The sequence below is a fragment of the Ursus arctos genome, unplaced genomic scaffold, assembly GCF_023065955.2.
Source record: "Ursus arctos isolate Adak ecotype North America unplaced genomic scaffold, UrsArc2.0 scaffold_36, whole genome shotgun sequence".
Lineage (NCBI taxonomy): Eukaryota > Metazoa > Chordata > Mammalia > Carnivora > Ursidae > Ursus > Ursus arctos.
Window position 1 is genome coordinate 20,712,666 of NW_026623050.1, and position 25,894 is coordinate 20,738,559.

Consider the following 25,894-nt stretch of genomic DNA (forward strand, 5'->3'; position numbering starts at 1 on the left):
GGGGGCAGAGAGAGAAGCAGACTCCCTGCTGAGCGGGGAACCCGACTTGGGGCTCCATGCCAGGACCTTGAGATCATGACCCAAGCGGAAAGTAGACACTTAACCAACTGAGCCACTCAGAGGCCTCTGAGATAACATCTTTATAATGTCTATTAAATTTCCATATGTACTTGGGTGTATTTCTGGGCTTCCTTTTCTATTTCATTGGTCTATTGGTCTTAGTGGCACTGTCACTTTTTTTTTTTTTTTAAGGTTTTGAGTAGTCTCTATTAGACCCAATGTGGGTCTCAAACTCCCAGCCCTGAGATCAAGAGTCACAGGCTCTCCTGACTGAGCCAGCTAGGCGCCCCCACACTTTAAATTACAGAGGTTTTAGAGCATATTCTAATGTCTGGTAGGGCTAGTCATCTCTTGTTCTTTTTCAAGTGTTTTCTGGCTATTTTTGCATATCTGTTTTTCCACGTGAACTTTGTTCAGTATCAACTTGTCTAAAAAAGCTTTTTGGTATTGCATTCAAGTTTTAAATTAACTTAGGAAAAAGGACATCTTTATCATGTTGAGTCATCCTGTACAAGAACAGGAGGTGTCTTTCCATTTGTTCAAGAATGCTTTTGTGTTTTCAGGAGTGTCAAACTGTATTTGGAAACTGCTTTTCAATTACTTGAGGGGATATACTGAGTCCTTAGGAATGTGGGGACATGCGAAATAGACAGCATACGCCACATTCTATGCAGAAAAAAGACCAGTGTCTTAAGTGCTAATATGACTCACATAGTAAGTGATGTTTTAAAACCCTGTAACCTGACTGACCAATGCCTTTGATGAAATTTTATCAATGTCAGCTGTAGAGGGATGCTTTGGGCAGCCAGGAAATGCCAGAAATACAGGATTATTTTCTTTCTTGGATCTTCCTCTCAGGGCTCTGTGGGGAGCCAGATTTTTCCCACCTAAACCATAAAATGTCTTGAGAAAGAGAAACAGTTTCTCTCTTGAAGAGGGGGAGGGGAAGGCTGATATAACCAATGGAGTCTATGATTTGAGACACAGAATTTCAGAATAGCATGGAGGAGAAAAAGAGTACATTTTGTAGCCAGGACAGCAAAAACCTTTGCAATGGAAGGACCAGGCATTGGCTGTACTGCAGAAAGTTTACAAATAGACACCCCTCCTTACTCTCCACACACACACACACACACACACACAAAGCACATAGAATGACAGAGAAAAACTGATCAAGACACAGAGAACAAGATTTGGGGACAGAGCAAAGATCCTGGCACAGCCGCCCTGTCTGGCGCATCTTAAGCAAGCCCCCTGGGTAAGTGGAATGGTGGTCTGAGCCAAAAGCACCCGGATACATTCGATGTCTAATTAGTTGTAATGTTTAACTATTCAGAAAATTTTATCCATTGCTGATACTTGCTATTTTAAGAATATTGTTGACTACGATATTGACTACAGTACCAGTTCGAGAGCCCAAGAAGGTTATATGCAAAAATGCAGATCTGGTTAGTTCCTACTGCCCATTAGTCCCTAGCACAGGGATGGACAGCCTGCATCTCATTTATCTACACTTGTTCTATCTGGAAGGGAGAAAGGGTACTGGCCCTGTGATGGATACTCCCGAGGTGGGAGTTTGCCTCCAAACCTCACCTGTAGGTCAGGCATAGTGAGATTCAGGTGAGCTCATCAGCCCTAGATACAAAGTTCTGAAATTCTATCAAGCCTGGGTCAGGGGACCACCCAAAGAGGCTGACCTCACTTCTAGATCCAAATCTGCTCCTAATTTACTCTGTGACCAAAGGCAAACCCTCACTGTGTTTTACCTTTTTGATCTGTCAAATGAGAATAATGACACCTGTGCTACCCACTTCCCTGGCATTGAATAGAGTGGGACAATAAATAAAAATACATTAAAGAGAATTAAAAGCGCCATCTGAATGTAAGGGACTCTCTAGAGCGGTTCAGTGAACTCTGTGTTCTAGCATTTTCCAGTGTCCTAATTAGGAAGAGAGGGAACAATTAGATAGCATTCAAACATTTGTCATGGATTAAAAAATATCCTCTCAGGGGCTGAGTCACTGTGCTAACCACGGTTGTATGTATGTTAGATCATTTTAAAAGGGCTGAAAAAAAATCTGCGTTCCACCGGCTGAGGAGACTTCCAAGCCCCCATAACCCGGCAAACAGACTGGGGAATGAGGCCATCCCCACAGTGCTGGCAGGGGAGGCCGAGAAGATGAAGAAAGAGGTTGAGTCAGAGGGAAAAAGTTATTGTCACTCTGGAAAAGACTCTGTAGACTTACAGAACAGTAGTGCCTGTTATATTTAACTAGGGAACCGGTATAATTCAAGAAAACCTCGCATTTATGTCTGTCCCTCCTGGTGTAGCGGGTTTGTTCTCCGAGTCCATGCCTATGAATAGTAAGCATCTTCTCAGGAACTCAATACTTGGGAGTATTCTGCGGCGCAGAGATTCGTGAAATACGTCTACACAGAAGTCTCCGGTGAAATCTCAGGCAGGTGAAATAGCTGAGTGGTCCACACTGCAGCTCACACCAGCACCACCACTGCTCACACCAGGAGCTCTGCCCCGGCCATTTCTCTGGTCTGAGATTGCTTCCAGGCAAAGTGCCCCAGAGAAATGGGTAAGACTGGGGATATGGGCCTTTTAGGACCAGTGTTTCATCTTAGGGTGCTTTTCCAAACTAGGGGAGGTGTCCCTTTGCCCTACCTCTATCAGTGTTGGAACAAGTCTTATTTCAGGCCCTCACACGCTACTATGAAGTCACTTGGGGTCAGCAATCTTTTGTCCTTTGGGTTATAATTTCAACCTTCTAAGTACGGACGTGGAAGGGCTTATTCGCTACGAAGATCGCTTCAGTCATCAGCAAACGGGTGTGGGGGGCACGTCCGCCTGCCCTGGAGCCTCGGCAGTCCCGCCGCGAGCCCAGCCCCCAGAGGGAACTAAATCGGGTCCTTTAGGTACTTGCGGGTCATCTGGGGTACACGCGCAGAGAGGAGGGGCTTTCACGGCTCCCTCCAGAGCTTGCGCCTTACCTGCTCCCCGTCCGGAGCGGCCAGGGCTTCGTCCAGTAGCTCCTGCGACAACGCAGGCTCCTGTCCCGTCCGCGCTGGGCAGCCTGCCCGCACCTCCTCTGTGCTCTCCTAGGCTCTTCGCTCACCCCACCGCCACTGCCTCTCCCCCAAGACCCCCCAGGGTCGCGGAGCCCGTTCTCACCTCTCTCCTCAGGCCCGGGCCTGCTTTAGTTTCTCCACCCACTCACGCTTCCGCGTGGATTTCTAGAGCTTTCCTCATCAGCTTAGTTATCCACAGCTGCCGGGGCTGGAGGGCCACGGCTCTGCCTGCCGGCACCTGGATGCTGACGTGCGCAGACCGGGCAGGGGGAGGCACGGGCAGGGGCTCAGGCGGGAACCGGCAAACTGAGATCCGGCCCGGCCCAGGGAAGCTCGGGCGCGGGAGCCCCGGTCATCAACAGGCCTCAGGCCGCAGGTGTGTGCGCACCGTGCGTGGGGAGGGGGTGGGGCGCGCGTCAGCGCCCGGGGGAGAAAGCTGTTGGCGATATTTGCAGGTCCTGGAATACCCAACAAAGAAGGAAGAAAGATCTAAAAGCTGGGTTTGGGCTAGAAAAACACTACCAGTTATATTGTTTATAGTCTTCCCCCAATCATCCAAATGGAATCATTTATTGTATACAATTCCCGGAAGTGGTATTTGGTAATATGGACCAGCTTTCCCTGCTTGCTGCACACCTGATATGGTCTCTTAGGCTCACAGTTTTTTGCTGATGACTTCCAAATCTCTACCCACGTTCAGATCCACAGCTGCCGACCAAAGGCCCCCTGTGATAGCACCATGTGCCAAGTCCATGGTTCTCCCGATTCGGGTCCGGGGGCAGCATGAAACCCATCCCGTTGCCCCAGTCTGGATGTCAGAGTAGGTGCAGCCTAGACTCCCGTCTGCCCTTCTTGCCCCTCTCTGCACAACAGCGGGGGCCGATTCAACCTCCCAGCCCTCGCCACACCCACGTCTCAACCCTGGGTTCAGATGTCACCATCTCTCTCCTGTGTCACTGGAATGTTCTTCTCAACTGGCACCTGCCCCTAAGTCTTGCTACCCCTAGAGCAAGCTCTCTGAAGTTTATGTTGAATCCTACACATTGGCTTGTCACGTTTGGATAGCTTCCCTATCGCTGACGGGATAAAGTTGGGATTCCTTAGCATTGCAGATAAGGCCTTTTACAGTCAAACCCTTATTTCTCCAGTCTAATATAATCTCTGCTGTTTTACTCATTGGGAGTAAGTCATAATTATCTCTGGTGAGTCTCTTGTTTTATTTCACTCTTTCTGTTTCATGGGCCACACGCACTGCTGAAAATTAGAGGGTTGGTTCCAGTTCAAAGCCTTTGGCTGGACTGAGCTCTCAGCCAGAAGTTCTCCATCTGCAGTCTATTAGCCCTCCTGGTCGCATTTTGTTATTCTCCTTGCACCAGAAAAAACAAACAGATGTCTCTCCCACAGTGTCTGCCTTCCCTGCAATGTCAAAGGAGTTCTTTCCCAGGTGACCCCCTGCGACCCTGTGGAGTTCCCTCGTCTGCAGTGGCCTTCTTTCCCAGTTGTCCAATCTTATCGCCACCCCCAACTTTCTCGCGGTTTCTGAGAAGCCACCGCCTTCTCTGTCCCTGTCTTGGTGAGGATCTCCCAAGATCTCAGATGTGGAGCTTCCCCCTGGATGCTGGTTTCCAGCGATTCCAATATATTTGCTTCTGCCTACAGCTTCCTTGGCCTTCAGTATGGGGACACCACTGAGGACAACGTCAGCACTAGAAAGCAGTCTTGGGTGTGATGTGCGGATTTAATCTCCTTCCCCATAATCTGCATCAGATTTCTCTCAAGCCATCCCTAGCCAACATACAATCTAAGTGGGAACAGTGCGCTTACAGTGTGAACACAGTTCCCCTTTCAACCAGACCACCATCCTTAAGCTCCTAAATATAAAATTTGGTGTGGTCACAGAGCAACTGGCTAGAATGTTGCTTTGTCTTCAGCATCTAGCTCTCCTGGAGGAAATTCTTCCAAGTCTCTGGAGTTGCCTGGAGAAAGCAAGCTCATTTAGTACATTACCAGGTAAGCTACTTCTAGGGGCTTCTCAATTCCCTTAGATTGTGTGGAAGCATGACTTAGGCCCGTCGCTTCCAGTGCTGTCCAACACAGTAGCAGCAGCCACATACGGCTGTTTGAAATGTGGCCGGTCTGGACTGACACACGCTGTAAGCATAACATATATACTGCATTCCAAAGACTTAGCCCCCTGAAATGAAAAATATTTCACTAGCAATTTTATATTGCTTGCATGCTGAAATAATATCCCCCCCCTCTCTCTATATATATAGGGTTAAATAAAATATATTATTACAACTAAACTCACTTATCTCTTTTTACTTTTTAAAATGTGCTACTAGAAAATTTAAAATCACACATCACCAGCGTCATATTTCTACTGGGTAGCGCCAGACGAGGCCTTGGCTCTGGGTAAGGTCTTCAACGTCTTAATATACCTTCCAAAGCCTTGTAGTATGTGCTGCATGTTCCCTTCTTCCTACCCAGGCAATGCTTAGGTTAGTAATTAGAGGTCCTGATGATAAATCACAAATTCCAATTCATATTGCTCCTGGATGGCAAGGGGGCAGGTATGTAAATTGAGTCCCTGGGGCAACCACAGACATTCAGAGTCTTAGTAGTGACTGAGTTTGTAGAGCTTGCTTTCTTTGTATCTCACACTTTTTTTTTTTAAAGAAGTAGACAAGGATAAAACTTTATTGAATTCCTCCTAGCCTAAGATCACACATCGACACGCATTCACAAGCATACGCCGTTCCAATAAACAGCAATACTCTGAACGCAAACCCAGTTGGCTGCTACCCATGCATCCCTGAGAAGTTGGGCATCCCTTTGGAGGGCCGAACATAAGCTAGTTCACTGTCATGGAGTCTGGAAGAATATTTATGCTACACTTGGGCTAAGGCCCGGTGACTGAGTATTAACAAAGTCTTTAATCTGGATCGTGTTTTCAAGTCTAGCATCAATGAAAATCCTGTTTGTTTAAGCTGGGATTATCCTTAGCTCACTGTGCTGACCACCTCTCCTTAATTTGAGAGAATATGCCTGAGTTTCTCATTTATAAAATATGCTTATTAAAGAAAAACAACTCTCAGAAAGGCGTGGGGTTTGCCTTCATAATAATCGGTTATTTCTCATAGGAGAATGTAAATAAGAACCTAAACGATGAATTAAGCAGACGCGTGGTTAGCTTCCCAAGAGGAAAATAACTTCACTCTGGAATGGAGTGTTCGCACAGGACCTTTTGGTTACCAGGGTGTCTGCAGACACCCTTGCCCTTCTCTTTAGAGACCAAAAGCCCCCCAGATAACAGATCTGGACTGTGAACAGCTTTCTTCCCTTCTCAGCTCCGTGCTGATTCGTACCTACCCCATCATCCTGAACAGGATTTTACTGGGAATACCGACCCTTCAAACAAATCAAAAAGAGCAGCTATGATTTTTTTTAAAATTTCTCTTTATATAATAAGGAGGCTCCTAAGGATAAGCTGAATCTAATTTCAGGCCTGTCCAACCTCGACGCCACCAAAAAAAAAAGGGGGGGGGGAACCAGTGGCTCACCTGAGAACACCGATCTGTGAATTTCCAGCTGTTGAGTCTCACCGGTTGTATTCGCATCAGTTTATCCATCTGGCACTTCATCGACAGTGAATGGAAAACTGAACTGTGCACTATAAAATTAGATATATTTCAATGTTTTTCAAGCTGTGTCTCCGTTAAGTCTTTGCTATTCTTTACCTTTACCTTGTACAGGAGGCAGAATTTCTAGTAATAGCCCCAACAGTTAAGTGTGCAATCCCTGCAGTGTGAATGTCAGATCTCACACTCCTTGATTGTGTTATGCCTAGGGCACAGCCTTCAAAAGGAGATCATCCAGGTGGGCTTAATCGATTCAAGTGAGCCTTGAAAAGTAGAGAAATTTCTCCACCTGGTGGCAGAAGGGGACATCAGGGAGATTCCAAGCATGAGGATTCCACACGCCATTGCTGGAAGGTAAGAGTGGCCCCCAGCTGACAGCCAGCGAGAAAATGGAGACCTTAGACCTACAGCCACAAGGAACTGGACACTGTCAGCAACCTCAGGGATCATGGAAGCATATAAGAATCCAGCTGGTTGACACCTTGATTTTGGCTTCGGGAGATCCTAAGCAGAGAACCCCGCTGAGCCTTTGTGGACTTCCTGACCTACTGGAGTGAGGTAATGAATGGGTGTTGATTTTAGCTGCTAAGTGTGCAGTCCCTTGTGATGCAACATATAGGAAACTAATACTGCGTGGTAATTTGTTTGTTGGATCCCATAGCTTTCCTGATTTTGTTGCGGTTCATAAGCCACTGAGTTGACAAGCTCTGTGGCCTCAGGTGAATGGCTTGTCCTTCTTGAGCCTATACAACCTGCCTCACTGAGTTTTTATGAAGATTAAATGGGATCCACATCAAGTGTTTACTGCAGCCCCCGGTGCTCAGCAGGATCTCAATCAAGCTCCTTCTCCGCTGAGTATTTATACAGTTAGATCCCCAGGTCCCCCTCCATACAGAACTCCCTGCGTATTGTTGCACAGAGCCGGGGACACTGCGGTGCTCAGAACACGTGGGCTGGGCTGTATACAGACAGGATTCATCAGATCATCATATTCATTGAGTATTTGCTTTGGCAAGTGCATGTATTAAATGGATGTATACGAGATAGGCCATCCTCAAGCTGCCCAAAGGTCTGTAGGAGGGAATGATGCAAAACAAAGCATTGCAACGCAGTGCTATTCCTGCTAGTGTATGTCAGACGCTGGGGCCGCAGCACCTTTCCGCTGGTCTAAACGGAGAGACTCTCAAGCGCACATGAGGGGTGAAAGGATGCCAGGAGAGCAGGCACAGGGGAGGCTGCGGCCAGCAGGGGCTGGACAGAGGCCTGGTGTGGGGGAGCACAGGGTGCCTGAGTGCGCTGGGAGGGAAGGTGGAACTCTTACACTCAGCAGAGGACAGCCTGCATTTTGGGCCGACGGGGAGGGGGAGCTTTCACAGGTCCTTTGGCCGAGCAACCTGATCAGATTTATGTACTAGAAACGAAACAGTGGTGTGGAATGGAGGGCCCGCACAGGATGGATTGCAGAGGAAGAGACCGGAAGAACCAAACAGGCAGCTAATTTAGTGTTAATCTATAACTTTCAAGAAAAATACACACAAATCTACTGGAGCTCTTTATTCACAGTGACGCCCTGAGATTCGAACGTTTAGCTTAATGTCTTTATAAGAGGAATGTGTCTGCGCCTGACGGCCTGCAAAGCCAAGGTTTCCTGTACAGGGAGGCACGGTGTGGGCTCATTTCTGCGGAGCTGGTTAGCCCTTCAGGGGCAGAAGTGGGGAAGTAAGTGGCCTGACTCCCAAGGATGAAAAGCTATGGTCTGGATTTTTAGCACAAATAGGAGGCTGGAACAGTAGCTCCCCGGGGCTGGCTTGAGTTAATCTGGGATTCCCTTCTAACTGGGAAACTTCCAGGTGCCTAGAGGAAGGAGGAAAAGACACTTCTGAATTAGTACTTGGAACTCCTTTCATAGAAACAAGTTTATAAATAATGGTTTGGTTACGAGCTGGCTTCTTGACAGAACAACAGCTTGTCTGAAATTCAGTCCATTTGTAACTTTGTTATTATATTATCTTCTGGATCTTTCACTAACAACCAGACCTTTGGAACATGACCTGTTTGTAAAGCGGAGATTATCTGTGATTATGAATTTATAATCATGCCAATTCATCAGATACAAATTCAAGATGGTCTTGAGAATTCCATATGTGGCTCCAGAGGACCAGGCCAGAAGATATCACCCAGAATACTGGCTGGGAAACATTTCTATTTGAAAATGAATCACAATGGAGCACCTGGGTGGCACCTGGGTGGCACGGTCAGTTAAGCGACCAACACTTGGCATCGGCTAGGTTATGATCTTGGGGTTGTGAGATTGAGCCCCGCATCTGGCTCTGCGTGGTCTCTTTCCCTCTCTTCCTGCCCCACCCTGCCCCCATGTTCTCTCTCTCTAGAATAAAGAAATCTTAAAAAAAAAAAGAGATCCTTTAAAAAAATAAAAATGAATCACAATTTTTGTTTTTATTAGAATAGAACTTTATTTGTGGCATCACGATTTTTAAAAATGATTTTATACTTTAAAGTATGCAATAAATTTGATACATTAATCTTGATATATATTCACCATATGAGATTTTTAAGAACAATGTCAAATGGCTTATAATCAAAATGAATTGTGTTTGACTTGATAATTATGTGGAATAATTTCAGCATTATAAATAAAAAAGTGAAAACAAATACCATTTAAGTTTGAGTTAGGATGAAATGCATTTGTTTTACAATTTTATGTCTATGTTAAAGTTTGTTTGATTACAGAGAAAAATAGAGGCTAAATTTATGTGCTTATAATTTCTAGAAAAATAGAACATCCTTGCTTTATGAAAATGACCCTATTTAGTCTCCAGCTGTAGAGTGCATTTGAGTCACTTTTTTTTTTTTTTTTTCTGGGATGAGAGGCTGTGTGGCTTGATACAGGATCCTTCCAGACCACCAGCCCACACCTGGAGACGAAGGGGATGATGGTCTGTGTCTGGGAGCTGTGGGAGCGTCTGGTCTCACTAACACCTTGTCTTATCTGAGTCATGGGATCATCCGAGTGAGTATTAGTCAGCTGAAAAGCAAGCTTTATGTTTTCTTAAGCTCTTCTCTGCTCTGATATTTCACAGAAATGATACTTAAACAATTATGTGGTAAGATCCTGTTTCAACAAAAATAGTTTTCACATTAAGTTCTCTATAATGAGGACATTTCAAAATGCATTGGCCCATATTAATATTACTTTGCTGATGTGGAGAAGATGAATTCTGATGGTATATATAAACACACACACATATATATATTCAATACCAGAGATGTTCCTACTTCTTTGTCTATTAGCAGACATTTTATTTTTAAATGAAGAGATGCTTCTTTGGGAGGGTAGCGAGTGTGCACACCTGACCTGACAAAATCTGATGGTCAGCACAAAGCACAGAGCATCTTTGGATTGTATCATACTTTACAAAGCGGCTCTCCGGACCTTAGAACAAGCTTCCCTCACAATGAGGGTGGGCGTGATTATTCTCGTTTGACAGATGAAAGAACGAAAGAATAGGAGCCCAGAGAGGTTAAGTAAGTTGCTTCAGTTTCAACAGTTGGTGAGTGATCAAACTAGTACTACATCTGGTGGCCTTGCCTGAAGGCTGGTTAACACGGGAGAAGATAAAACATAGGGCGCACTGATCTGTCAGTTACTTTCCCTCGGCCGCGCTGGAGATGCGATGTTTGGAAAGTGGTTTTGCTGCTGTCTCATGTGAGATCTTTAGCAGGTGCTGATAGGTACCCGTGGCGTTATACCCCACGAACTTAAACCAATACCCAGAAGCACTTTTTACAACTCTCCGAGTATACATATGTATTTAAGAAGATTCATAACATATATGTACAATTATTCCTAAATTGCCAAGACACCATATTGAGAAACAGGTTTAACTTTTTGCAAGAGCGTTTTCTGTCATCATTCTAATATGCGCGTGAAACATACAGATACAAGTCTTGGCATACTTTATCCATGCAGCTGCACGGAACACTTTCTCTTTTGCCTCTTTCTGCTCATGCCTACATTTGACTGTTTACAAATTCATTTACATGACCATAAGTTCCTCGAGGTGAGGACTGAGCTAGACTTCTTTGCAGCTGACAGCTCTCACCTCCAGGGCCTCGCACAGGGCTAGGCACACAGCAGGCATTCAGCACGCATTTGTTGAATGCATGCATGTGATTTTGACGTACTTCAATTTGGTTAAAGTAGGATTCTGCTTGTAGCGTTTTTCCTAAAGAGTTTTGGATTTATAGTAAAACATCATTTTCATAGTAAACAGTATTTTTAAAAAGCATAAGAAATACAGTAATAAATTTAATACAAATTATGCATTATAACTATTCTTTGGTTATTTTTAACAAATTATTTGGTTTTTTGACTAAAGAGAGATACTAAAAATACAAAAATGCAACTACAGAAATTAGCTTAATCTGTAAACATAATAAACCCTGTAAACATATATTTACTACATAATTGTGCAAGTGTAAAGAATGACTAGTAAAGCCAAGTACTATACATTTAACTTAGTTCTTCAAGGCACATTTAGAAACACTGCTCTGCGGAGCGTTAGTGTAATGTCTGACAAGGAATTCTTTCACCTTAAACAGGAAGGAGTGATGACAATGCCAGTGAACCAAAAGGATATACAGGCAAGACGAAGGCGTTAATACTTTCCACGCTTTGCGAATCTGAATTCGCTTCACATGTCTTATAAACCACCTTGTTTAGTAAAGCTATATATTAACAAAAGCCAAATACTTTTAAAATGAAGAAGTAAACAATTTTTTTTTTTTGCAAGTGAGTCAGTGGACTAAAAGATAGGTAACACACTTTCCAAGGTTTTTTCCAAAAATCTGGGCAGTAAGGTGCAGTAGGCAGTCTGCAAAATAATAAATAGCTGTAGGCAGCATGAAGTATATTGTAGTTTAATCAATATGAAAGTATTCTTTTCCAAATTTCAATTTTCCTTCTCAAAAAGCATCCAACTTTTCACACATGACACTTATCACAAATATTTCACAGTTATAATTTCAGTAGTATAAGAAAGAACTGCCTGGCAAATACTGTAAAAGAGGTAAATGTTAAGGACAAAACTCACTATTTCAGGCACACGGGACTTAAATCCTAGAGTGGGAACTCTAAAGATGGAAAGAAACAGCTGCGTCAATGCAACATACTATTTAAAAGTGAATGAAATAATGGTAAGCTTGTCATACTGTTTCTACTAATGCTTTTATATGATTTTTCTCCACTATCTGGGAAGAAACAAAGGCCAAGTTTTAGTAGTTCCCTGGGAAATTTTAGGTCAAGATTTTGATTTTACAGAAGTGGCAGTGAAACACTCTAGACTGTTACTTGGAATCTAGTCGACGCCATCAAAGCCCTGAGTGTTCTCAATTGCCATCTGAAGTTTATCCCACAATTCTTCAAACGATTCATAGGGTGGCAAGTCCAAGCGATTGAAGCTGAAAGAACAGAGACGACCTGGTTATGACACCGACAAAGCAAGTGCCATGGTGGCCAACAGGACCTCTGCTATTCGTGATGTGTCCCACCCACAACACTAGAAGACATCATATCATCAGGGGAGAAGGAAGATACCAGCACTGGACTCTAGGCATGGACTCATCCCACAACTTCTTGGTGGGCTCCTCTCACTCCCACCTAGACCTCCGAATGCCTGGGGTCCTCTGTTATTTTAACCTCCAAAAGGGAATGTTCTAGCTTCTCTTAATCGGATGGCCCATCATTCATGCGATGGAGGGCAACACATGGTCAACGGTTGAGATGGGCCTCTCCACAACTCAGCTACCCAGACTTCGGGCCCAGGCCTGCTTGGCAAAGACACATCTGTTCCCACATTGCTGTTTCTGCCTCTCCTGCCCCCCTCCTCTGTAGCTGCCACTGACACAGCACAGAGCGGGTCAGACCTTCTGTACCCGGACTCTGTTAGAGGAGTTTTGCTCTCTGAAAACTTGTTCTCTAAACGGTGAAAAAACTGCTTACCATGTGTGGGCTCTTGGCAGCTTTTCCGGGGTACCCCACTGTTCAACTGTAAATGACTGTGGTCCATTTGAGCCTGAAAGGAAGAAGAGTTGCTGTGGTCTCATTTACTCTTTATAGGAATCCCTAGAATTTCACAACTCATTTTTTCCAGGGTAGAACTTAAACGTACAGAGAACTAATCTAGTTTCTTTAAACTCAAAAGAAATGAAGGCTGTCCTGTCTTTGATGGCTTCATTGTCCAGCCACGAGATGGAGATTCCTCTCCATCAGCTCATCTGAGGCCACCGTCTCAGGCTGCCTCTAGGGCGGCAGGCCTGGCGGGGCTTTTGCTGTTTTCTCAGCCCTGCGTTTCCCTATGACCACCTCCTTCATAGGTACACAGAGAAAATGAGGAATTTCTTTCTTTTTTCAGTCCCACTGAAAATAGCTTTAATTTTTTTTCTGATTATTTAATCTCACTGCAAGAAAATTAAAGCAGAAGAGAAAAATATAATGAAGGGTATAAAAACAACCTCAAAGTCCACGATCAAATCTGAGTAAACATTCTGTTGTGAACCGTTTTCTGCATGTGCATATATAAGGAATTTTGTGTACAGGTCATCATGCTATCCATACTACGTTTTTCTTTTATTATAGACACTTTCGGAAGCTCTTTTTTCTCTCTGGAGTTTTCACTTAGTTCTTCCTTCCCCCAATTCTCAACATCCTCTAAGCACCCAGGTAATCAGTGCTGACAACCTGATGTAGAACCTTCCATACTTTTCCCCAAGTCTTATAATCATATCTAATTACGTGTGGGAGTGTAATTGCCAGAAGCAGCACTAAATACACTGGATATTCTCAATATTACGGTTTCCTCAAAAAGCATTGCTTTTCACACACCACACGTCGTAATTACAATTTCAGTATCTTTGTCATTGTTCCCCGTACCTGGGATCATACATATTTCTCTGCCTCTTGACTCCCTTACCTAAATGATCCATTGTGAAAACTTCCTCTAAGTCGACTGATACAAACCTTACACGCTTTTTATTGGCTAGATAATACTGTATTATATTAACATTCTGAAGCAACTTCTTTTTGAAAATGTGTAAGAATTTGAATTATATTCTAATACTTCCAACTCTGGCTCCACGTGTGGGATATTTCCTCCAAATTCCAAAGAATTCATGCAATCAGTGGATGGCCGTAGGCCTTGACTGCATAGAAGAGGGACGTGGAGCTAGACGTGGAAAGGGCTGTCTGGCCTGCCTTGATCTTTCCCCATTGTAACTGGCTAAAATATAGCAGAAGCGAAAGGAAGGGTAAGTCATGGGAAACCACTGAAAAGACAAATGCAAAGAAATCCAATTAAGCAAGAAGGGGCGCATGGGTTGGGGCAGAGCTCCCGTCTCGTTCCTCTCACTGCGTGGTGACTCTAGCCGGGAAATGGCAGCTGCTTGACAGGTTCTGCAAACAGATACGCGTGAAGCTTAAGGAGACCAGGTTTACCAAGGAGATCAACGGGGCAGGCCATCCTATCAGACAGCAACAGCGTTCTCTGTGCGTGAGAAATTCAGCTCAGCGACGGCTGAGGCAGCAGTGTGACTTCTTGCTTCCAGAACAATTCTAACCTTCGTTGTTGCTCTGCGTGGGGCTCCAGCCTGAGCTAGACCCTCCCTGAAAGATCTGTGCTTCGTGGTAGCTTTCAAAGCACGTAAATGTCATTCCAATAAATAGATATGAACTGATTTGAGTTGATCTACATCAGAAACAGCAGGGGTTTTTTGTTTTGGTTGTTTTTTTTTTTTACAAAACACCACCTCTAGTGCTATGAGACATAACCACTGGGGAACAGTTTGCTCGGATATGCAGAATTTCACTTTATAGAAAACTGCATTAATGGTAACTATTCTGCATATTGAAAGGTATGTGCAGTCTTGGCCCCAGTCTCCCCCCCACAACATCACACACACCACATACAGATGACCACCACACACACACACACACACACACACACACACACACACACACACACACCACACACATGAACACATACACACACACACATATATATATACACAGAGTCCATGATCAAGTAAGTTTTAGAACACCCTTTTTTTCATAATAAAGATTCCAAATGAGTCCCAAAGAAATCTACTCAATTTTGTTTAGCGCACTATCTGCTCCAATTGCATTCTGCTATGAAACTCTCTGTTTTCTGTTGTACACTTACTAACAGTCTGTGGGACATTACATGTTGCCCTAAACCATCACCCTACAGACAAAGCTTTTTCTGCGATGGAATATGTAATGGGCATCAAATTTAAAATCCAAGAATGCAAAGTAACTCAAGGCATCTCATGTTTTTTCCTTTGGTATCTGCTTACAAGGGGTACCTATATTCTGGCCTACTGCAGTGTGTCTAATTCAACCCGTTAAAAATCTTAATTCTTTTTTGTTAAGCTCGGTGTTTGTATAAATGATAGAAGCTTGACAACTAATCATCAATGACAAAGACCGGTGGCATCACTCCATTTTTTGATGATGTGTGGATAATCCTTACCATATAGTTCAGCAAATCCATTCATGGGCACCCGAGAGGTGCCAGTGACAAACTGAAGTAATCTTATTCTTTTTTCTGAATCCATCATTAGAACAGCCTGAATAAGAGAAAAACCAGCATTTAGGAATATCATTGGGAAAAAAGTAACAGAACTATCCTGAAAAATATGTTATCAGCATTTGGTTACAGTATTAATGATCGGTTATTACATTCACATGTGTCTGTTAGTTAAACTTGTGTTTCTGGGTGGCTTACAAAGTTCCTGAAAACTTCATTTCTGAGGCTACACAGTCACTCTTTAGAATGAGACCATAGCCTAATAAAGCGACTCAGGGATGTGGCTCATGGCTTTTTTAAAATTATATTTGCTGATATTATTGAGTGACGTGCACTTTTCTCGATTAGATGCAAAGTCACATTCAAGGAAGCGCGCAGGAGTCCCAGGGAACACACGGCAGGTTGTTACAAGTTCTCTTGAAGAGTCTGCGAGTTGTTAAGGGACTAAGTGCCTATTGTTGCTGTTCTCACTACTGACTACATTCTTTTTTTTTTTTTTTTTTTTTTAAAGATTTTATTTATTCGACAGAGATAGAGACAGCCAGAGAGAGAGGGAACACAAGCAGGGGGAGTGGGAGAGGAAGAAGCAGGCCCATAGCGGAGGAGCCCGATGTGGGGCTCCATCCCAGATCGCCGGGATCACGCCCTGAGCCGAAGGCAGACGCTTAACCACTGTGCCACCCAGGCGCCCCACCACTGACTACATTCTGACCACTGACTTCTCTATAAGTATGTATGGAGGCTGGAGCCCATACCCAGAAGGCCGATGGATACAGTACAAGGTTACTTTCTGTCTTACCTCTACGTAATCCACTAGCATGGTTACGTATGATCAAATCTGTTGAAAAGGAATTTATGGAAACCAAAGCTTTCAATTACCTTCCAAAACCACTGTATGACTTGATGATTCACACTGTAGCCGTTCTTATACTTTGCGTGTTCTCTCCAGTCATTCACATCGACGTCTCCCAATCCACACATAAGAAGCTACGCGATAAGAAACGTCAAACTGCAGACAAGAAAAATAACAGGCACAAAAATCCTGTCTGGAAATAAGAATATTTCTTACCTCTAATTCGTTTTCATCGAAAATTTTGATGAGATCCTGCGGTATTAGTTCAAAAAATCCCTAGTGGAAAGAACGTGTTTTAAAACCTGGTTAGCACAGACACATGAAAAAATGTTCAAAATCATTAGCCATCAAGGAAATTCAAATCAAAACCACACTGAGATACCACCTTACGCCAGTTAGAATGGCAAAAATAGACAAGGCAAGAAACAACAATTGTTGGAGAGGATGTGGCGAAAGGGGATCCCTCCTACATTGTTGGTGGGAATGCAAGTTGGTACAGCCACTCTGGAAAACAGTGTGGAGGTCCCTTAAAAAGTTAAAAATTGAGCTACCCTATGATCCAGCCATTGCACTACTGGGTGTTTACCCCAAAGATACAGACGTAGTGAAGAGAAGGGCCATATGCACCCCAATGTTCATAGCAGCAATGTCCACAATAGCTAAATCGTGGAAGGAGCCGAGATGCCCTTCAACAGATGACTGGATTAAGAAGTTGTGGTCCATATATACAATGGAATATTACTCAGCTATCAGAAAGAACGAGTTCTCAACATTTGCTACAACATGGACGGCACTGGAGGAGATAATGCTAAGTGAAACAAGTCAAGCAGAGAAAGACAACTATCATATGATTTCTCTCATCTATGGAACATAAGAACTAGGATGATCAGTAGGGGAAGAAAGGGATAAAGAAAGGGGGGGGTAATCAGAAGGGGGAATGAAACACGAGAGACTATGGACTATGAGAAACAAACTGAGGACTTCAGAGGGGAGGGGGGTGGGGGAATGGGATAGACCGGTGATGGGTAGTAAGGAGGGCACGTATTGCATGGTGCACTGGGTGTTATACACAACTAATGAATCATCGAGCCTTACATCGGAAACCGGGGATGTACTGTATGGTGACTAACATAATATAATAAAAAATCATTAAAAAAAAAAAACAAAAAAAAACAAACAAAAAAAAACCTGGTTAGCAGAGTCCATCGATAGCGCTGTTTGTCAGCTTCTGGGTGGCTGCTGGAGAAATCCCACATGCACACAGATTCCTACCGCCACAGTCATGGGTCATTAAGTCAGCCGACATTTCAAGATTGGCAAGAACACGTATGTGTCCATAGTCTGTTCTCTCTCATTGATTCCTCCCAATAGCTATTTTGAGACCTCCCCACATTTCCCCAGCCGCTTCCTCCTCCTCCAGGTCACCCCTTCTTTACAGCAGATAACTTTTGAGAGAGAAAACAGAGGTGATGATGGAATTCCCTCAACCTTCTGCCTGCCCAGTACCAGCCTGCGCCTACATCGATTGTGGTCTCCTGCCCACGGCAGTGAGGAGAGGTGCCCCTTTCTGTCTGTGCTTCATCTGCTAACCCAAGGGGCTCATCTCACTGAACCTCCTCTTTTATTAGCTCACTTCCTGCATTTACATTTGTTTAAGCCTATCTACCTTAAAAACAACAAAAAAGCAAACCTGTCTTTCTTCTCCTACCACCAATTACTACACCTGACTGAGCCCACCTGCTGGCCCCATCCCTGCCTCCACCTGCTGCCATCTGCCCCCCATGCCCCTGCTGCCCTCAAGCTGTCCTGGAAAAAGTCAAAAACAGCTTTGCGGCAAACTCTGATCAACACTTTCTAGTTCTGTATCTTATCTGACTTCTCCGCACTATGAGATTGTTGAAAACACCGTTGTTTTTGAAACTTTGTCTGCTGTCGATGGTTTCTCTCTTGTGTCTCTGTCTGCATTTGCTAATTTCCTTTGAGGTCTCCTTTTCTACCGTCTGTTCCTTCCATGTTGCCGTTCCCACAAATCCATGGTGGCCATCCACGTTTCCCGTTCTTAGCATTCTTTCCAATTTCCCATCTTACCGTGTCCACAGCTCCAGTATGCATAGGCAGATGATCCCCGAATCCATGCTGCCCCCGCAGATCTCTACCTTTTAAAGCACCGTGAGCTACAGCTGTCCCTTCTGAATCCCATTCAGCTACACACACAGCTGTCTTCCCACCCAGCCTCGCAATGGGTGCTAGTCTTATCTACCTCTGACTCCCCACACAGCACTTCCAGACGGTCTGACTGAAATGACTGAATCCTGCTGTTCCACTGTAGAATGGCCTTTAAGGCCGCCTTCCTCCCCTCACTGGACTTCCGCAAACACCCCAAATTCCCTCTTTGTTTCCGGTTTAGCAAACAGGCCCTTCCTAATCTGGTTCTGCTTAGCTCTTCAGCTCAGTTTGACCTCCTGCCTCATCTTCTCCAGTGTACGGATTGCTGGTATGTTCTCCAACATGTGCACCGTCTGTCTCACGGCCAGATTTCACACATGCCACTCATCGTGCTTAGAACAGCACTGCCCTCTTCCGTGCGGCTGCCCAGTCCCTCCAGGCCTTCTCTGGCCCTCCCTGCACCTCTCCCTGCCTGGGTTTCCGCCTCTCCTCTCTGCTTACCGAGCACTGGACGCCTGCCTCTGTCCACATCACTCTTTAGATTTTCTGCTCCTTAGAGCAGGACCTATGTCTTTCTGCCTCATGCAGTGCCAGATACATAGCAAGTGCTCAGTGCTGAATAAATGGGAAAGTACATGATAAACACTGAACAGAAGATTTTAAGTTGGCTTAAGAAACGAGTGCACTGGCAATAGCCTAAATGTCCACCAACAGGGGAAGTTTAAATAACTTATGAATTTATATTATGAATAAAATGCAGCCACAAGGAAGGACAGTTATGCATCTTGATGTGTAAAGATCTCCAATAAATACTTGATAAGAGAAGAAAGCAAGTCACAAACCATCATGTATAGTGTGATCCCATGTGGGAAAATCAATGGCCTATTCCTCTTTCCCTACGGCACTCTGGACCCCTGTTCACCTAAGGTTACTTAAGGTGGAGGAGACACGACTGGGAAAAGGTAAGCAGCAGTGACTGGTGTGAAGGCGGAGTGCTACTAGTAACTGTATGGGCCTCTTGGATGATTGGGTTCGAACAGTGAATATCTATTCGTTTAAATATTTTTTTTTACTATGAAAATATAATTAAAAGTTGTTTTAAGAAGCAAGTCATCTGGGGAGCCTGGGTGGCACAGCGGTTAAGCACCTGCCTTCGGCTCAGGGCGTGATCCCGGCGTTCTGGGATCGAGCCCCACATCAGGCTCCTCCGCTATGAGCCTGCTTCTTCCTCTCCCACTCCCCCTGCTTGTGTTCCCTCTCTCGCTGGCTGTGTTTATCTCTGTCCAATAAATAAATAAAATCTTAAAAAAAAAAAAAAAGAAGCAAGTCATCTATTAATTCTCAGGTGTGATGAGGTCCAATACTTGGAACTTATGAACTGTACTTTGAAATGACAGAAGAAGGAGCAAAAGTAAATGAATACCTCTTTAAAAGCAGCCATTTGCTTCTGGATTCGGTTTACAAATCGCCACTGTATTACAAGACTAAAAAGAAACAAAACAGTTCATTTTTTTCACATGAGCGAAGAAAAACATTTAAGGTATATTTATTCCAGTTGGAAACAAAAAATAAAGACTAGGTAAGCCCCAGGAAAAAAGTGAATATGAGTGGGTAATATGGCATTGTTCTAGAAAGAGAAAAAAGAACATTGAGACCGAAACTCTGGCTATGAGGAAAGAGAAAGAAGGTACAAAGTGTCTTCCCAGAAAGAACAACAAAATTATTTCCTGAAGTAGTGAAGTATATACCAAACATAATAAAATACTTACTAACAAAATACTTACTAAATATATTCCTTTTTGTTCTTATTGGTGACAACTATTTCTGATCCACCGATTTTCAACTCATGTTGATGTGTCTAAAATTAAACATGATATCTTGATATGTTATTTTAGTGAAAAAAATACAATATACATATTATAGTTACACCAGAAATCCAGTGTTTTAAATTAAATCCATTCACAAGCTAAGAAAACTTAAAATATGGCCTAAATTTTACTAAAATAAACATGGAATGAGTCAAATGTCAAGGAAAGCAGAAATTCTTGCTGTGACGGCTTTTGTTACTAGGAAATAAATTTAAAAATAGAGCACAGAAGTGTGACGAAGATATGCATTATTTAACTCCTAAACTTAAGTTATACATTTGTTTCACAATTTATGTACCGTTTTAATTAATCAAAATTTACAAACCTGTCCAAAAAGCTCTTCATCTATGACAAACCTGAGGTCCAATTCTGTCGGGTCATTTTCAAGAATCCATCGTAGTGAATTGTAATATTCACTATCCTAGATGGGGAAATCGCATATTTAAAATTTGCACATAAAAAGACACCCGAACCTGCAAAGAAAGTACGCTGAGAGTCTGAATAACTGGACAAAAAAATGAAAAGTAGCAGGACGTCTTTTCTTATTTACACCCAAGTATTATAAAAAGAGCGGGTGACTAGGAAGTGTGAGTAAAAATGCATAAATCAGGGGAGTGGGGCTTGCCCAACAGTTTGGAAGCCTTTCTCTATGTAGAGGCAGTGCTGGTACAGATCTGTTATCTAGTTGAAGGGTCAACTAAAGGGGCTTCCAGGTGAATCCTAACTCCCACGAATGCCCAGGAGCACCTCGTGCCTTTCTCGCACGGCCTGTCGAGACCGGGTGTAAATGTGTAAGCAGCTATGAGCAGGCTGCTATTTATACCTGGCCCAAGTTAAAGAAAAAATCTCAGATTAAATACAGAACGTCCACGAACCAACTCCAATAACTGTGAAATCTTACGATTCATAAAGAATTACACTGTTCACATTGACAATGTCACAAGGAAGGAATAAAAAATGTACTTGGTTCCCAGGAAGAGGGCTTGGAATCCATGTGTACACACAACACATGAGGCTTTTCAGTTCACACAGCAAAGCTACCGTCAGGGATTGAATCCTTAGGTTTCCATTTCTTTGTAGTGGCCTAACCACGAGGCCTTGCCTTTGGACTGTCATTTTTTTTTTTTAAGATTTTATTTATTTATTCGACAGAGATAGAGACAGCCAGCAAGAGAGGGAACACAAGCAGGGGGAGTGGGAGAGGAAGAAGCAGGCTCATAGCGGAGGAGCCTGATGTGGGGCTCGATCCCATAACGCCGGGATCACGCCCTGAGCCAAAGGCAGACGCTTAACCGTTGTGCCACCCAGGCGCCCCTGGACTGTCATTTTGAAAACATATGCCATTCATCATAAAAGATCACAATTCAAATGTTGATAGCACATTGAAGTAATTAGGGAGACGTTCACTGGCATCTGTAACATTCTTTGAAGTGCAAAAAAAAAGAAAATGGACTGAGGGGCATGTGGGTGGACCGATGGATAGGTCGGTAATAAAGCAAGCGTAGACAAAAACCCAAACAAACCAAGAACAGAATCTTGGTGGTGGATACACATCTGTCCACTGTAAAATTTTTAAAATTTTATTATGTGTTAGAAAATTTTCATATTAGAATATTGGGGAAAATGTTCATTTGTATTTTGGAACATTATAACCCATTAATTTCTTCATCGTCACATTCTAACTTAAAAATATCCAGTTGCTTCTTAAATTATGCCTTCTCTACATTACAAGTGAAAAAGACATACCACTGACTCCATATCATGAAGGGTTATTGGTTTGTGTAACATCATCTTGTAAAATGGGCGGATGAAGAAACCTTTCAAAAAATCACACATATTGAAAATGATTACCAAGTGAAAGAAATAAGATCATTATACTTAAAAAAAAAAAACGGGTTATGCTGAATACTAACCATCCAGCAGTTTGCCGTGATAAACTGCCATCCCAGCTACCCGGCCAATAAACTTGAAGTAAGAGAGGTGATCCTCATTACACAATCCGGAGTTTGGATTTATCTGCAGGGTGTAATTATCCCTGAAAAGACAACCACATTTCAGTGCTCCTCTCCACATTTCATATAGATATTTTCATATGACCAAATTATACATTAGCTCCCTCTTTTCGGAGTTTTCACCTCTATTAGAACCACAGGAGACCACTGGATTTAATGGTTTTAAAAATAGTCATTTCTGTCAAAAGGTGGAAACAACCCAAATGTTCAACAACAGATGAACGGATATGCCAAATGGGGTGTCCCTTTATACCACGGGGTATTATTCAGCCTCAAAAAGGAAGAAAAATCTTTAAAAAAAAAAAAGATTTTATTTCTTTGAGAGAGAGAGAATGAGAGAGAGAGAGCACGCGCATGAGAAGGGGGAGGGGCAGAGGGAGGAGCAGACTCCCTGCTGAGCAGGGAGCCCCATGCTTGTCTCAATCCTGGGACTCCAGGATCATGACCTGAGCCAAGGGCAGTCGCGTCACCAAGAAAATCCTGACATATGCTATGCCACGGGTGAACCTTAAGGACATTATGCTTATGAAATAAGTCAGTACAAAAGGAAAAATCCTGTACGCTCCTACTCATATGATCACAGAGACGGAAGGCAGAATGGTGACTGGCAGGGAGTAAGGGAGTTAGTGTTTCACGGGTACAGGTCAGTTGATGATGAAAGAGTTCTGGAGACGGACTGTGGTGACGATTGCACAACAATGTGAATGTACTTGGTGCCGCTGAACCACACACTTAAAATGGCTAAAATGTAAGTTTTATGTTATGTATATTTTACCACAATTTTTGTAAAAGTATTTCTGAAACATTAGTTACCGTCTCGCTTTTCTGGCACATTGTTAACATACAGTTGCCTTGCGTCATACAACTCTTTGTTACTTTCAAAAGTGACTTTTTTTTCTGTATGCACTCGTCGTAAAAGGACTTACGTAGCAGAATATTCAAACAGCCCATAATAAGGGTTAAACATTTCCTTTGAGATCAGGAAGAACCATTCTCTGGCGACTCCTCCGTAATCCAGTCCCTTTTCCCCATCGAACTCGATCCACAGTCGAGCCTTGAGGAAGTCCGCTCTCTTAACACCCATTATTCTCCGGTAAGAGTCCTCAAGGACAGTTGCACGGCGAAGTTTCATTTCAAATTTGTTTGGAATGTCATTCTGAAAACCCAGAGAAGAGAGACTTACGGTTTAAATCAATTCAACACGATGGCAAATTTATTTCTCGTGCAAGTTATAAAAACTGTTGTGCTCTACCCTGTGCCCAAGACCCTCTTTTTTTGGGAAAACATAACTAGGCATGTTGTCTAATATTTTCTCCATGGTATAAAAGAATTCAAAGCCTTTTCTCTAATCATATAATAATACAGACTTCTGATTTTTATACTGGAGGAAGCAGCTATCGATAGTGGAAATAATTCTTACATGCAGGCAATTCATGAACAGTCCTTTCCATATTAAGTTCCAGTGAAGAACGTCTTGTGGCCTACAGTCCAGCCAATGCTTGCTCTTTCCTGCCTGCCTGTGGTTTGGGGGTTTTCCCAACCCCCACCTTTCCTCCTTGGAGCTCACCCTGCTGCGCTCATTAACAGGCACTAACATTCACACACTGTACCAGACACTATTTCCAGCATTTTAATGGGTTAACTCCTTTATTCCTCATAACAACATGAGGAAGAAGCGACGATAGAATCTCCATTTTATGGGTGAAGGAACTGAAGACAAAAGTTAAGAAAGCCTGAGCTCTCGGGTCTCTGCTGTCTTGCTGATTTTTTGGGTACACCCTTTGCTTATGTGACAAATGCAGATAACTACGCTTTTAGACAGATCATATCGTTAATTTTATAAAAAGATGTCTGATGATTTTATTCTGGAGTGCTCTGTGTGCAATGTTCACGTGGAAACCAGTAAGAGAAAATTCTGTCACTTCAAAAGAAGAAGAGAGGTTACTTCTAAGAAAAAAAAATATCAATTTCATTCTTAATATATATAGGGAAGATGGAAAGCCCGACAGAAATAGAATAATGTAAGTAGTTTTTGTAAGCAATATAAGCATAATATAAGCAGTTTCCTCTGCTGCTTCTGCAATTAAAAATAAAAGCAAGATCTGAGAAAACCAATTTTAGACTAGCCACTAGGCTTCCTGTGCAGCCAAGCATCGCCTGGGGCCCGCTCCGGGCCAGGCCCCATGCCAGGTAGCTACGGTAATGGGGATGGGAAGAAAAGGGTCTACGAATGTGGTATAAAATAGGATTCCTCCCTCAAGGAGTTTATAATCCAGTGTGTGTGTGAGAAACAAATGTAAATGTTACTAATCCTGAGACTTACGAGAGTAACCAAATCGCTAATAAAGCTATAAGCAACGTTCTGTGGGACCTAAAAGACCGAACGATTAAAATTGCAAGTAAGGTGATCCCGGAGGCTTTAAGGTCAAGCCCTGACTTGAGGGAGAGGCAGGGAAGGACCGAGGAGCAGCGGGCTAAGGGAAGAACATGCAGGGGGTCTGATGTATTTGACAGCAAGAGGGTGCAGGAGGGAGGGAAGGGGTTGCAGTGACAGGAGAAGGCGGAACAGTGGTCTGGGGCCAGAGTGGACGGAGCCCGGATGCTGGCGGGGAGGAGCTGCTGAGCGGGAGCGGGAGGGTCAGATTGTTCCTGGATTGACTAACGGGTGGTTTTAAGGAGACACAAGAGGCACACGAGTCAGTTAAAGACCCTGAAGGAGGCCTTGTGAGAGCGGAATGGCAATGGTAGGAGGAGCGACGTCCATGTTTGCGCTGAGTAGTGGACCAGGGTGTGGACTCTGGGGTCAGGAGCCCTGGGTTCAGATCCCAGCTCCCCCTCACGTGTCTTTTCTAAGGCCTAATTTCCTCATCTGTAAATTGAGACACTAATAATAGTCACTCTGTGGAGCTGTTTAGAACATCAGGGGATAAGCATTTCACGTGCTTCCTCCGTATCTGGTACACGGTGAGCTCAGTAATGATTAGCCATCCTTACTCCTCACCAATGAGACGGTGAGGACAAGGCAGAGGAAAAGGCTGAAGACGAGGTTTTGTAGCAATGGTTTTTAAACATGTTTATTTCTGTCTGGGTGTTGTGCTCTTTGGCTGTAATGTGTCTAGATATGGATTTTTTTAAAGTCCTACGAGGCCCTTGTTGATAAACTAAGGATGCAGTTTGTTAGCCTCTTCCCCATGCTCTTGAGTCTCTCCCTCTGGAGCAACTCCATGTTTCTTAACCGTTCTTTCATGTTTTTATCTCTTTTTTTTTTTTTTTTTAAAGATTTTATTTATTTATTCGACAGAGATAGAGACAGCCAGCGAGAGAGGGAACACAAGCAGGGGGAGTGGGAGAGGAAGAAGCAGGCTCACAGCGGAGGAGCCTGATGTGGGGCTCGATCCCATAACGCCGGGATCACGCCCTGAGCCGAAGGCAGACGCTTAACCGCTGTGCCACCCAGGCGCCCCCATGTTTTTATCTCTTTATATACCTTTGTTGCATTCTGGGTAAATTTCTCTCTTAGTCATCAATATATGCCATTTTGGTCATGAACATGGACTCTGGAGCTAGACCACTTGTCCGGCTTTGCCACGAA

General features: G+C 43.6%; 1 protein-coding gene across 6 annotated transcripts in view; it reads right to left on the reverse strand.

The window, feature by feature from the left end:
- Positions 1 to 9,227: 9,227 nt before the first annotated feature.
- Positions 9,228 to 25,894, reverse strand: part of NEDD4 (NEDD4 E3 ubiquitin protein ligase) — a 116,823-nt gene continuing 100,156 nt past the window's right edge. For all 6 annotated transcript variants that reach the window (XM_026518541.3, XM_057306142.1, XM_048219528.2 and 3 more), the window contains 11 exons: positions 23,229 to 23,458; positions 22,204 to 22,325; positions 22,037 to 22,107; positions 20,616 to 20,711; positions 20,207 to 20,280; positions 19,846 to 19,906; positions 16,473 to 16,532; positions 16,283 to 16,390; positions 15,347 to 15,443; positions 12,802 to 12,874; positions 9,228 to 12,260 (listed from right to left, as the gene is read on the reverse strand). In XM_026518541.3, the coding sequence (XP_026374326.1) occupies positions 12,158 to 12,260; positions 12,802 to 12,874; positions 15,347 to 15,443; positions 16,283 to 16,390; positions 16,473 to 16,532; positions 19,846 to 19,906; positions 20,207 to 20,280; positions 20,616 to 20,711; positions 22,037 to 22,107; positions 22,204 to 22,325; positions 23,229 to 23,458 (1,095 nt within the window). In that variant the 3' untranslated portion in view covers positions 9,228 to 12,157. The remainder of the gene's footprint in view (positions 12,261 to 12,801; positions 12,875 to 15,346; positions 15,444 to 16,282; positions 16,391 to 16,472; positions 16,533 to 19,845; positions 19,907 to 20,206; positions 20,281 to 20,615; positions 20,712 to 22,036; positions 22,108 to 22,203; positions 22,326 to 23,228; positions 23,459 to 25,894) is intronic.